Genomic DNA, 12488 nt, shown 5'->3' with positions numbered 1-12488 from the left:
TGTGCGTGTGTGAGAGTGTACATGTGTGCGTGTGTGTGTGCATGATTGTGTGTGTGCGCACGCGTGCGTGTGTGTGTGCATATCTCATCAGTATAACCTTTATCCCATCAGTTCCTAGGAAAACATACCTGTGTGTTTTTGTGGACACATGCAGAATACTCTCTGATAACAGATGTTTCGTCAATACGCATATTTGTCATTTTCAACTCATTCCACTGTGTATGACCATTTTACCCCACCATCCCTCCCCACTTCCCTGCCGTACCAGCCTCCAGTTATCAGTCAGCTCCTTCCCTTCCCTTCTTCTCCATCTTTGCTTTTAGTGCTCTGTCTGTTTTTCTTCTTCTTTTTGATTTTTTTCTTTTTCTTTTTCTGGTTGTTCTGTTTCTTTGTCCTTCAGTCTTTCCTTCCATCCTTCACAATTTGTTCTTCTGCCCTTTTCTTTTTTTTTCCCTGGTAGTGATGCAGCCTGGCTGTACGTAGGGTTCATATGTGACCAGTTTTAGTAAGACGTCTTTGTATCTCACTCCACCCAACAGGCCAGTCCACTCATCCTCTGTGTGTGTGTGTGTGTGTGTGCCTCTTTCTCAGTCTCTCAGTCTATTTAATCCTTGAATAAAAACGTCTTAAGTTCTGAGTTCTCTGGCTTCCTCTTTCTCTCCCTCTCATTCTCTCTCTCTCTTCTTTTTGTTGTCCCCCTTGAGTATAGATTTTGAACACCAAGCAAAACACAGTTCCATGTAGATGTTTGAGAATAGACACCACCTGAAAAACCTTGGAACTGTTGGGAAAAACACCCCTTTGATAGAATAGTGACACTGATTTTTTGGTGGGATTTTTTGTTTATACATTTATTTATTCATTATTTTTTTTATTTCTATATATTTTCATAAAAAAGGGGGAAAAAGTGGGGGATGGGGTTGGGAGGATTAGTGAAACTGGATCTACTGAAAGTGATGAAAGTTAGCCAGACTAGTAGACAAATTTAGATGTGCAGTTTACAGTGTTGAATATATTGATCAGACCTAAGGTAACTTTTACAGGTATATACCACTTGTTTTATACTGAAGTGACAGGATTTAACATAGTTTTTTTTGTGCATGTCTCTTTTTCTTTCTTTTTTTCCTTTCTTTTTTGGTCCTGTTGAATTCATTGTATTTTTATTGTGACATTTTCAAATAAGACACAGTTTAAACAGATTTAAAAGTCTTAAAGGGTCTTATTTGAATTTGTTTAGCAATACATATATACTCTGCAATACAAAGTTTGTTTTTCACAGGAACATTTGAAATTTGGTTGTACTCCCATCCAGTCACGTGCATTTTGCCAACACTATTAATGAACCTGATATATTGAAAGTACAAGTGATAGAAGTGTTGATATAAGACATTCATATTAGTCTCCAGGAACCTGATATATTGAATGTACAAGTGATAGAAGTGTTGATATAAGACATTCATATTAGTCTCCAGGCACCTGATATATTGAATGTACAAGTGATAAAAGTGTTGAGAAAAGACATTCATATTAGTCTCCGGGCATCGATGGCAGGGATTCTACAAGCCACTGATAGCATTACCCAGACACAAAATGCAGAATGCCTGTTGTCTGTGGCAGTTTTGAGAGATTTATACAAGATGAAAACAAAATGGTTTCTTAGTATGCTGAGTGGATTGATTCTGGATTACCTTATCAATGAAATGAATGATCATTTGGAAAGATGGGTTTTAAACTATCATCCAGTTCTAGCTGAAGATTTGTTTCAATTGCCCAGTAGGTTGGTTCCCTGTCTGATAGATAGAAAGATGTTACATAGAATCTGAGGTGAATGTTTCTGTCACAGTTAGTTCTTGGATAGCAGTCAATAAAAAAAATTGCCTGAAATCCTGCTCAAAGAACTTATTTAAGTTCTGAGAACTTGGCTTGCGTGATGTAAATCAGTCTTCTCTGTTCTTCCAGGGAATCAAACAGTTCAAGGACTTGGACTTTGAGGAGACAACCACCACAGAGGAAACATCGGCCCAGCCCCTATCGGCACCCACATCTCCTGTTTCCACAGCTGCTGCTCCTGCACCTGCAGCCAGCACAGATCCCTGGGGGATGCCAGCTTCGGCCGAAATCAGCACAGCGCCCACCAAAACAGCGTCATCATCTGCTCTGTCAGATTTGGATCAGCTGTCCAGTCCTCCTTCCAGCGATCCTTTTGGTGCACCAAAAGAGGGAGATCCTTTTGGTGGAATGTCCGCGTTCCCCCCAGCACCCGCTTCCGCCGAAACCAGCACAGCGCCCACCAAAACGTCGTCATCGTCTTCTGCTCTGTCAGATTTGGAGCAGTTGTCCAGTCCACCTCCCTCCAGCAATCCCTTTGGTGGAATGCCCGCCTTCTCCCCAGCGCCAGCTTCTGCTGCTACTGATTTGTTTGGCATGGGTCAGCCTGGTATAGGCCAGCCTAGTATGGGTCAGGCTGGTATGGGTCAGCCTGGTATGGCTCAGCCTGGTATGGCTCAGCCTGGTATGGGTCAACCTGGTATGGCCCAGCCTGGTATGGCCCAGCCTGGTATGGGTCAACCTGGTATGGCTCAGCCTGGTATGGGTCAACCTGGTATGGCCCAGCCTGGTATGGCCCAGCCTGGTATGGCCCAACCTGGTATGGCCCAGCCTGGTATGGCCCAGCCTGGTATGCCATTTGGACAGCAGGTCAGTCACTGTCCTTTTGTGTGTCATTGCTGATTCTCATGTTGTCTCTTTTGACTGTCTCAGGTTTCCTTATTGTTCAGAACACAGAAATAATTCAGAACCCAGGTAGAGTTTGTTTGGATGAACACACACACACACACACACACACACACACACAGAGTTGTGCTCACACGTGCGCACACACACACACACAGGCATGAGCACTATATGCACTTGCATACACATTGTCCTATGTGCATGTACAAGGTAAGCAAACTGCTTTGTTTTTTGATACACTGGTGTCATGATATTCTTAACTTCTGAGAAAAAAAGAAACCACTTTTCATAAGTTAATAAATGAGGAACTAGTTATGTTTTTTTTGCTATAAAAAAAAATCATTGTGATGATAGTGAAAAAGGAATCAGTTCTGTTTTCAGTTGAAGGGAAAGGATCACTTATGTATTGAGAACATGATCAAACTGTGGATCATGTTATCTTAGAATTGCCTCCACTTTCAGATAGAATTGAAAAAATGGATGGTGCTTTTTTTTCTTTTTTTTCTTCACTGTGGATTTCAGTGTGCAGATTCAAATATAATTCAGTTCTAGGCACAGTGGACCAGAGTGTGCTAAACCTTACCCCCCCCCCCCCCCCACCCCCTACCCCCCAGGCCCCAACCCCAACCTGCTCTCCTTTTACTCAGCCATCCATTGCATCCTTTCCTCTTATTTTTAGTTTTGGAAAGTGTCGCCTTTGTGGAGGAGGCACCATGACGAATTGATAAGATGTTAAAATAGAATAGAATAGAATAGAATATGTTTTTATTACCAAGTGTACCGGGGTCACAAGGAATATTGGGGGGGATAGTACGTAACAAGGTATGAACATAAATCGAAAATCATACACAAACATAGATATAGTAAAAATTAGGATACATACAAGTGCATATCAATATAAAAACTTGTGCATACTGACACATGCACGCACTGCACACACATACACATGCGCGCGTGCCCACACACACACTCTCTCTCTCTCTCTCTCTCTCTCTCTCTCTCAGTGTTCACCAGTGTTCAGAGTCTGAGGTCCCATTTTGGCAGGGTGTTGTGTCCTTTGGATAGGCACTTTGCTTCCATTTTTCCTCACTCCACCCAGTTCAAGTTTCTCAAGGAGGCGTCACTGTATTTGGACAAATCTGTATACACTACAAATAAGGTGCTAGTCATGCCTTGAGTGCTTGCATGTACTTTTGTGAACCTATTGGAGTGGATTTCTTCTTAAGAATTTTGCCAGAGGACAACACTTTTGTTGCCATGAGTTCTTTTTTTTTAGTGTGCCAAGTGTGTGCTGCACATAGGACCTTGGTTTATCACCTCATCTGAATGATTAGATGTTCAGTTTGATTTTTTTCCTGTCAAACTTTGGAGAAAGGGCAAGAGCAGGAATAGAACCCTCACGCTCACGGACACTATTTGCAGATGATTTTTCCGATCTCCCAGGTCAACATATGTGCAGACCTGCTAGTGCCTGAACCCCCTTCGTGTGTATGCGCACGCAGAAGATCAAATACGCACGTTAAAGATCCTGTAATCCATGTCAGCGTTCGGTGGGTTATGGAAACAAGAATATACCCAGCATGCACACCCCCGAAAACGGAGTATGGCTGCCTACATGGCAGGGTAAATAAAACACAAACAAACGGTCATACACGTAAAATGTTACATGTCTGTCTGAGTGTGTATGTGTGTGCGTCTGAAATCTAATTGAATGACACAGGAAACGAATGATGAGCGCCCAGTGGCAGCCGTCAGTCGGCTCTACCCAGGTAGGCAGCCTGTGGTGCAAATGTCCCCGTGTATGTAAAGTGCTTAGAACTTGGTCTCTGACCGAGGATAGGTGCTATAGAAGTATCCTTATCAATCAATCAATCAATGATCATCTTATCCATTCTGCCACCTTCCTTCACCCACATGTAAATGGGAACCTGACATTCAGACAGGGAAGGTCAAAGTAGTGGAAGGAGAGGGTTTCAGTGCCAAGCCTTAGACACAGTGAATGTGGATTTCACTACACATACTTTACTGTGACCCACTAGTGCAGACTCTGGCAGGGAGTCCGATTCCTGTCCTGTGCAAACTACTATCCGCCTATGCGGAGAAAACAAAAGTAGCTATGGCCGATAACCTCCTGGAAGTAGGTTACTTCCCCTCTGTATCCCTGACTAGCTGAATTCACTGCCCCATTGGTCATGAAAGGTTGTGAGTCTTTTAACCTAACCCTTTTTCTTTCCACCCTTGTGGATGATGTATGTTCTCTTTTTGCAGAGCATGATGGGGGGTGCCCCGAGTGTTGGCCTGCCAGTGACCAAGGATCCATTTGGGGATCCCTTCACCACTAGCCCGGCCCAGCCACAGATGATGGGATCCTCAGGGGGCCAGTTTGGCATGCAGCCGTTTGGTGCTCCCTTCTCCGCCAGCATGGGGGCTCCTACCCCTGCACCCGCCCCTGCACAGCCCTTCCCTGGGACCACTGCAGCAGCTCTTGGGGCAGGGGGCGCACAGCCTGCATTTGGAAGAGCCTCACCTTCGTTTTCACCTTTTGGGGCCCCGGCACCTGCTGCAGGTATGGGTATGGGTCCTCAGGGTGGGGGAGCGGTTGCCGATCCGTTCCAGCCCATGTCGGACAACTTTCTTCAGCCTTCAAAACCCGGGGGTCAGGACGAGAAGGCCAGGCCGGTGTCCCCGGGTCACGCCAATCTGTTTGACGACCTGGTGGACATAAAGAAGGCTGGAGGGGCCGACTCAGTCACCAAGTCGCCCAAGGAGATTTTCCAGCAGCTTTCCCAGACTCCCAAGAAGAGTCTGAATGAGATGAAAGGAGGAGGGTCTGGAGGGGCACCGCAGGCAAGTGTTGTTTTTGACCATGACCCTTTCACTGAAGATCCCTTTGGCTCTATCGACACAATGCTCAACACCATAGCTTCCTCTGATACCGATCCTTTTGGCTCTCCTCACCTTCCTCCTCATACCACCACCACCCCCTCCTCACTTCCACCGCTTCCTCCACCATCATTACCTCACCCACCCCCTGCACCTCCCGACCCTTCCTCTGCCCAACCTGACCTGACTTTGTCTGCCCCAAGCAGCAAGGAGTCGTCCCCTGAGACTCGCTTTGATGTTCCTGATGAACCCCCACCCCCTCTCCCCACTCATTTAATGCTGAGTGCGGCAGCCCCCTCACCCCCACCTCGTCCGCCCCCCATCCCTAACAGACCCATGCCCAAGACACAGAAAAACTCTCCCGGCAAATCTGTATCGCGCTCCTTCTCCACACCCCCCCCTCTGCCCACCACCCCCCGCCCTTCCCCCCGCCCCTCATCCAGCATTGCCTCCTCCTCCTCCCCTGCCAGTGAACTTTCAGCCTCTGACACTGCCCCCCAACTTGGTGTGGAGGGTTTCAAAGAAACGCAGCCGTTTCCAGACACTTGGGCTCAGAACTCCCCTCGTGTGTCCCGTGCCCAGCCTCCCCCCTCCCCCAGTCACAGTTGGGGGTCCAGTGGGTCCCTGTCACACTCCTCCAGTCAGAAGAGTCTAGAAAGGGTGGTGATCACAGCGAATAGTGACGACCCCTTCAGGGTCCCACTCAGAAGCAAGAAAAGCTTTTCCTCTGCGGACGGTGCTTCCAGCAAAAGGTCCAGTCGCAGCAGCAGCTCTGGAAAGTTGTCAGTGAAATCAGACTCGAAGGTATCGGTAGCCGTCGACCCCTTTGGTGTCCCTCTCAAGGATAGGACTAGCGCTTGTGAGGAGACTGGGAGCAAGGCGGGGGGTGTAGGCAGTGTGGACAATCCTTTCTCCAGCCCAGCTTTCAGTGACACTGTGTCTGTGGGAAGTTCGTCCACTCCGTGGGAGGCGTTTGGGGATCATCCCGGGAATGGTGTGACGCACACAGAAAAGTCTGTGGCTGTGGCGCCCAACGGCCAGAGGGTAAGTGGCATGCTGGCTGTTGGTAAAGCATGCGTAGGATGGATTGACATGCATGAAACGGTTGTCCCCAATGTAGGAATGGTAATGTACCCTCTGTGCGCATGCTGTTTGTGTGTGTGTGTGTGGCTATGAGGCACAGCACAAAGTTTTCATTACTCACAGCACACATGAATGGTCTGATCTGTAGGATCTGCTTTGATTCAGGTTGGATTTGAGAAAAACATTTTCCTTTTTCAATTTCATCTCTCAAGAGAAAAAACAACCATAATTTCAGACAAGTGGAAGCAGTGGCAGCATCTTGCATTGTCACTTGATCTGTGTTGAACTCTGTTGAACTTGGCATAAATAAGTAAATACAAACAATATATAGAATTTGGTGTCATATACTGTACCATGTCAAACTGATGCAAACAAGGCCTATCTGTTTGCTCTTCTCGGCCAAAATTTATTACGGCAACTCAGTGATACAACATCACGCCATTAGACCGCCGTCTGCTAGCCAATGAAACGCCATTCCCGGCAGTAGGTAAACAGTCAATCTCAGTGGCCACCATTTTTTAATTAAGTGACATGATCGATTTGCACTGTCTTTGCCAACCTTTTATGCATTGGAAATGTTATTTTCATGCATGTTTGTTTATAGCCCTTGGAATCTTCATAGCAGATCTTCACTCATGTGGTGACACTGCCAACTGTTGATGTGTGTGTGTGTGTGTGTGTGTGTGTGTGTGTGTGCTCTGACTGCACTGGCACTATCCTTCTGTGAGCTTTAATTAACTTTTCATGCTTGTGTTCAAGGCCTGTGTTTACTTACAAATATTGCTTTAGCTTTCAGTGAATGCAGTTTTGTCTGTTCACGCAGTGTATTCAACTGTTGTCTCATGAGATGGATCAGCTAATGCCAACAGAATTCTGTAATCTATTCAGTCTTCAGTTGGCATCACTGTGCATCTTTACTGGTGTTTTTTGTTGTTGTTTTTGAAAAGCTGTATTGACTCTGTGTTTTTATTTGCTTGTTGAAAGGAGTTGGTCAGCATGATTGAATGTTTTGTGCACACACACACACACACACACACACACACACACACACACACACACACACACACACACACACACACAGGTCTATATTTGTCTGTATGTTTGTTCTTGTCCATAATGTTTGTTTTGTAACAACATGTCCAAACAAGTCTTGACTGTTCTTTAATGGATTGTCTTAAACTTTGGTTTTAGGCCCAGTTCAGTTCAGTTTGGAGTTGTCAGATTTAAATGGATGCTTCTTTATTTTTGAAAATCATATGTGTGGACCCTTGCTTTCCTCCTGCACTACCCCACTTCCCTGCTCAGCCTGACCCTTTGCCCCTCTACCCATTCCTCAGTCTGTAATTTTAAGAAAAGAAGAAAAAAAAAAGAGAGGCAAGGCCTTCAAGACTCACTTGTGATACACTTTTAAAAAATCCAAGTTTTTTATGTATTGAGTATAATTTCAAAATGTACTGTTTAAGATGAGAAAGATCAGTTTAAAGCAAATTAACTCCCCTAGCATTACAGAGTAATTTCCCTTTTTTTACTATCTGCACCAAAACGTTTGCAAAATAAATAAAACTTCCATGCTTAGCAAAAGAAGTTCCTGTTTGAACAAAAAATGATAATAATGACTGCTCTAGCTGTTGGGTCAGAATATCAGATCAAAGTGCCAAGTTTAGAGAATACAAAAAATATAAATATAACAGTAAATGCAGTTTGCATATAATTAGGCTTCATTCTTTATTTTTTTGTGCCCATCCCAGAGGCGCAATATTGTTTTAAACAAGATGACTGGAAAGAACTGAATTTTTCCTATTTTTATGCCAAATTTGGTGTCAACTGACAAAGTAGTTGCAGAGAAAATGTCGATGTTAAAGTTTACCACGGACACACAGACACAGACACACACACACACACACACACACACACACAACCGAACACCGGGTTAAAACATAGACTCACTTTGTTTACACAAGTGAGTCAAAAAACCCATATTGAAGGGATTTGGGGGGAGTTATGCTGTTGGTTGTTCCCCGCTGTCTCCTATTACACAGTCCAATCAAAATATTGGTTTGATATTTGACTTTATACATTTTGTAACGAAATGTGAAAAAGATTGAAGTTGGTTATAAAAAAAACTTTGTAATGTCAGAAAAGTGAAATGATCTTGTTCAAAGTTCAGATACAAGGAAAGAAAAGAAGTTAATCTCCTTCAGATTCTGAATTTGTTCTGCAATAACTTTCACTAGAGAGTTACTAATAGCATTCATGTCTTGGTTTAAGTAACTGACAATGAAAAGACTCCAACGAGTTCAAGATGGTGTTGGAAGCTGGTTAGATTAACAATAGCTGGTTCTGTAGAAGAATAACTCTTTTTGGTGTCATATACTGGATACAAACTTCTCATTTCTCTTTAAAAGGTGACACTGTCTTGAAAAGGCTTCTTATACTTTTATGTTTACTTTAAATAGTATTTTCTATTTTATTTCTCCTGTGTTTCTGAATTTAAGATATATTTCTTGCATGATCAATATTGCATTGCTTTAATAAACACTTTATATATATATATTTAAGCTAATGATGTATTTGAATTACACAAAGAAAAGCATGGCATTTTTTTTTATTTTTTTATAAATCATCATATGTTTCAAGCAATACTTCTTTTGTTCAAGTACTCTACAGTGGAACATCATCTGCTGTACAGATGTGTTTTTGAGAGTGTCAGTCTGTCACCTAGTTTTCCTAAGCAGGACAGTGAAAGATGGTATCTCTCTGGTTGCCTGTGACTTGTGTGAGGAAGCAGAGAGAACTGTTTGATCAGGTTGTCAGAAAACCAACTTGACATCTGTTTGCATCATCACTGGTATTCTCATAGAAACTGATTGTGATCTTTGGTCATAGAATTAAAAGAGAAAGTGGGAGAATAAAGGATTTTAAGAATAGGGTGGAGAGAAAAAGAAAAAAAAAAAAAGCAATGAAAGAATGAGCTGCTGATGTAATGGGCATTGCAGATATACAGAAGAGATTTTAAAGTAAAAGTTGATCAGTAGAATTAGTTTCCATGGAGAGGGCATGCAAACATTCTGGTTTGAATTATATGTGTGCATCATGCAAACTGCTGTCTTGTTTTTTGAGCACTCTGAGTCTGTCCACTATTTAAGCAGATATGTTGCTCTTTAGGGCTTCTTTCTTAGTAAAGAATTTCAAAGCAGGCTCGTAGAGGAGATATCTTTTTTTTCTTTCCTTTTTAAAATTGATAATGATATGCACACTGCTTGCAATTTTGCATAACTTCAAGTTATATTTTCATTGATAATGATGATTTTGCTATAAGTGAGGACTAATATGAAATATTTTATAGTGATTGAGTTTATTAATTTTGAATCAGTTTTTTGTGTTGCTTCATTCTCATTCTGTCTGCTTTAGCACTTATGCATGCCTGCATGCATCATTGAGAGAGAGAAAATGTGTCTGTGCATGTCTGCATGCATCATTGAGAGAGAGAGAAAATGTGTCTGTGCATGTCTGCATGCATCATTGAGAAAGAGAAAATGTGTCTGTGCATGTCTGCATGCATCATTGAGAGAGAGAGAAAATGTGTCTGTGCATGTCTGCATGCATCATTGAGAGAGAGAAAATGTGTCTGTGCATGTCTGCATGCATCATTGAGAGAGAGAGAAAATGTGTCTGTGCATGCCTGCATGCATCATTGAGAGAGAGAAAATGTGTCTGTGCATGTCTGCATGCATCAGTGCTTTTTGTGTATAAGTAACAACAAATAGCAATATGCTGTTTTCATCAATTTCAGTTTTGATCTATAAACACTTTACTTCAGGGTTATGTACTTTGAAATAGTTGGACTTAACATCAAATTGTACAAGATGGGCTGAAGTAAGCCGTGGGTTGATTTGTTTTGCTTTTGGTGTTGTCAGTGTTGGTTTTTTTTTGTTGTTGTTGTTTTGTTTTGGTTTTTGTAATCATTTCTTTCTTGAGAAAAAGATTTTTTTCAAGCAATTTGGAATGAATGCAAAAATGTTTTGATCACCTTTCTCACCTGGAAAAGTCATATGGGGGTGTAGAGGTGGAAAGGATTGAAGGAATGGGAAATGTTATGGTTGATGGGTTGTTGTTTACATGTAGTAGTAGTAGTGTAGGGACAAAATGAGCTTCGATTTAAGCTTTTAGATTGTCTGTTTTTGTTGTTATTGCATGAAAGAACATTTGTATTGAATATTTCATTTTCCAGCATGTGTGTGTTTCTTTCTTTTTCATATAGTATGCATTTTGCTTTGCAGTTCCACTTTTCATTTACAAACATCAGAGGTCAATTTGTTCATAAGATCAGTGCACTTAATTAGGAAATGTTTGCTGGTATTTTTCATTCTGAAATATTTGCTTGTATTTTCCTTTCCCAGGCTGACTCCTCACCATTTGGAGACAGCTTCTTTTCCACACCCATCAATGGAAAAGTGAGTACAGTTATAGTATTATGGATACTGATTCATTGTACAAACTGTAGATTCAGTGAACAGGTGCAGATTGTCAATTCCTGGTATGACTTTTTGTCTCGAGAGAAAAAGGATACTAAAGTAGGGGGGAAGGGGAGCATTGACAATACAAATAGTTGTACCTACCCCGAGTTAAGTGTGCTATGGGCTTAGGTGAGAAGACTGGGACAGCACAGTTGAGAACACTGCCTAAGGCAAAATCAACGCAAATGTCATCTTTAGCTGTGTGACATGCTCAAAACTATAATGACTGTGAGGAAATGTAATGTGGTGTTGCAGGTAATTTTGGTTTGCTCTGTAATTTTTTGAGGCTGTAGTTTGGAAAGTAAGATACTAGGGTAGGCATGTCTGAATTTGATTAGGAATGGGGATTAGATACACTGTCCAACTCAGTGATGGATTAATGAGAACTGTGATAAATTTGGGGTATGGGAAGTCAGTGCTTGCTCAGTTGCTGTGCTTTATTTCAGTTGTACTGGTGTGTCCTATGGTGAAATATATATATATATATATTCTTTATAAAGTGACTTGTCTTTCTGTTGTTTGTATACTTCCTTGTGAGTCTTGATCCACAGACACAGTACACAGTGTCTATCAAACAAAGAGATACCCTGAAACTTTATCGGAACTCAAGAGACGAAAGTATACTCTTGAAAATATATTTCATGTGGATACAGGTGATTAATCAACCAGTGGCATGCAGTATAGAAGAGTGTTGAAGGAATGTATGGCAAGTAAAATAACTAGGAAAGGTGAAAGGAGTGGCAATTCTTACAGACTAATTTTTTTTGGGTGAATTGGAAACAGAAAAAAAAATCTTTTTTTGTTCTGTTTCACAGCAGAGGAACATCTTCTGTAACACGGTCACTTCATGTGGCTGTAGCTGGCAGTAAAGCCTCTGTTCACGTTGTTTTTCTTCTGTCACAAGCTGTACACAGACCTATGCCTTTTTTAATCAAACCTTGGAATCATGTTGCCAACATGACAATCATCGACAGTTCAATGCAACTGGTCCCTTTCCATGGATTTCTGCCATACCTCTTCACTGATCAGTTCACCATGTGGCACCCCAATTTGTTTTGCAACAGTGGCACCAGTTTTCATTTCCAGTCAGTCTTAATAAACTTGTCAGCCCCACTGGGCAGTTGCAGCAGGACACTTTTTTTTTTTTTCCTAAACCATTTTTGTTGGAAAATTTTGAAAACAATGGACAATTTTAGGGCAAAAAAAAAGGGTGTGTGTGGAGGATTGGAAACATCAGAAAAATCTGACTTCTTTCATCCCTGAACATGTTTC

The 12488-nt window shown here is 42.2% G+C and overlaps 1 protein-coding gene across 3 annotated transcripts in view; it reads left to right on the top strand.

Moving 5' to 3' along the window:
- LOC143279711 (uncharacterized) overlaps positions 1-12488 on the top strand; it is a 33311-nt gene that overhangs the window by 14296 nt on the left and 6527 nt on the right. For 2 of the 3 annotated variants that reach the window (XM_076583821.1, XM_076583820.1), the window contains 3 exons: positions 1960-2697; positions 5002-6660; positions 11100-11153. In XM_076583821.1, the coding sequence (XP_076439936.1) occupies positions 1960-2697; positions 5002-6660; positions 11100-11153 (2451 nt within the window). The remainder of the gene's footprint in view (positions 1-1959; positions 2698-5001; positions 6661-11099; positions 11154-12488) is intronic. The other variant, XM_076583822.1, reaches the window with a different exon arrangement.

Source organism: Babylonia areolata, chromosome 3 (genome assembly GCF_041734735.1).
Source record: "Babylonia areolata isolate BAREFJ2019XMU chromosome 3, ASM4173473v1, whole genome shotgun sequence".
NCBI lineage: Eukaryota > Metazoa > Mollusca > Gastropoda > Neogastropoda > Buccinidae > Babylonia > Babylonia areolata.
The sequence above is the reverse complement of the archived record's forward strand: the minus strand, read 5'-3'. Positions and strand labels throughout refer to the sequence as shown.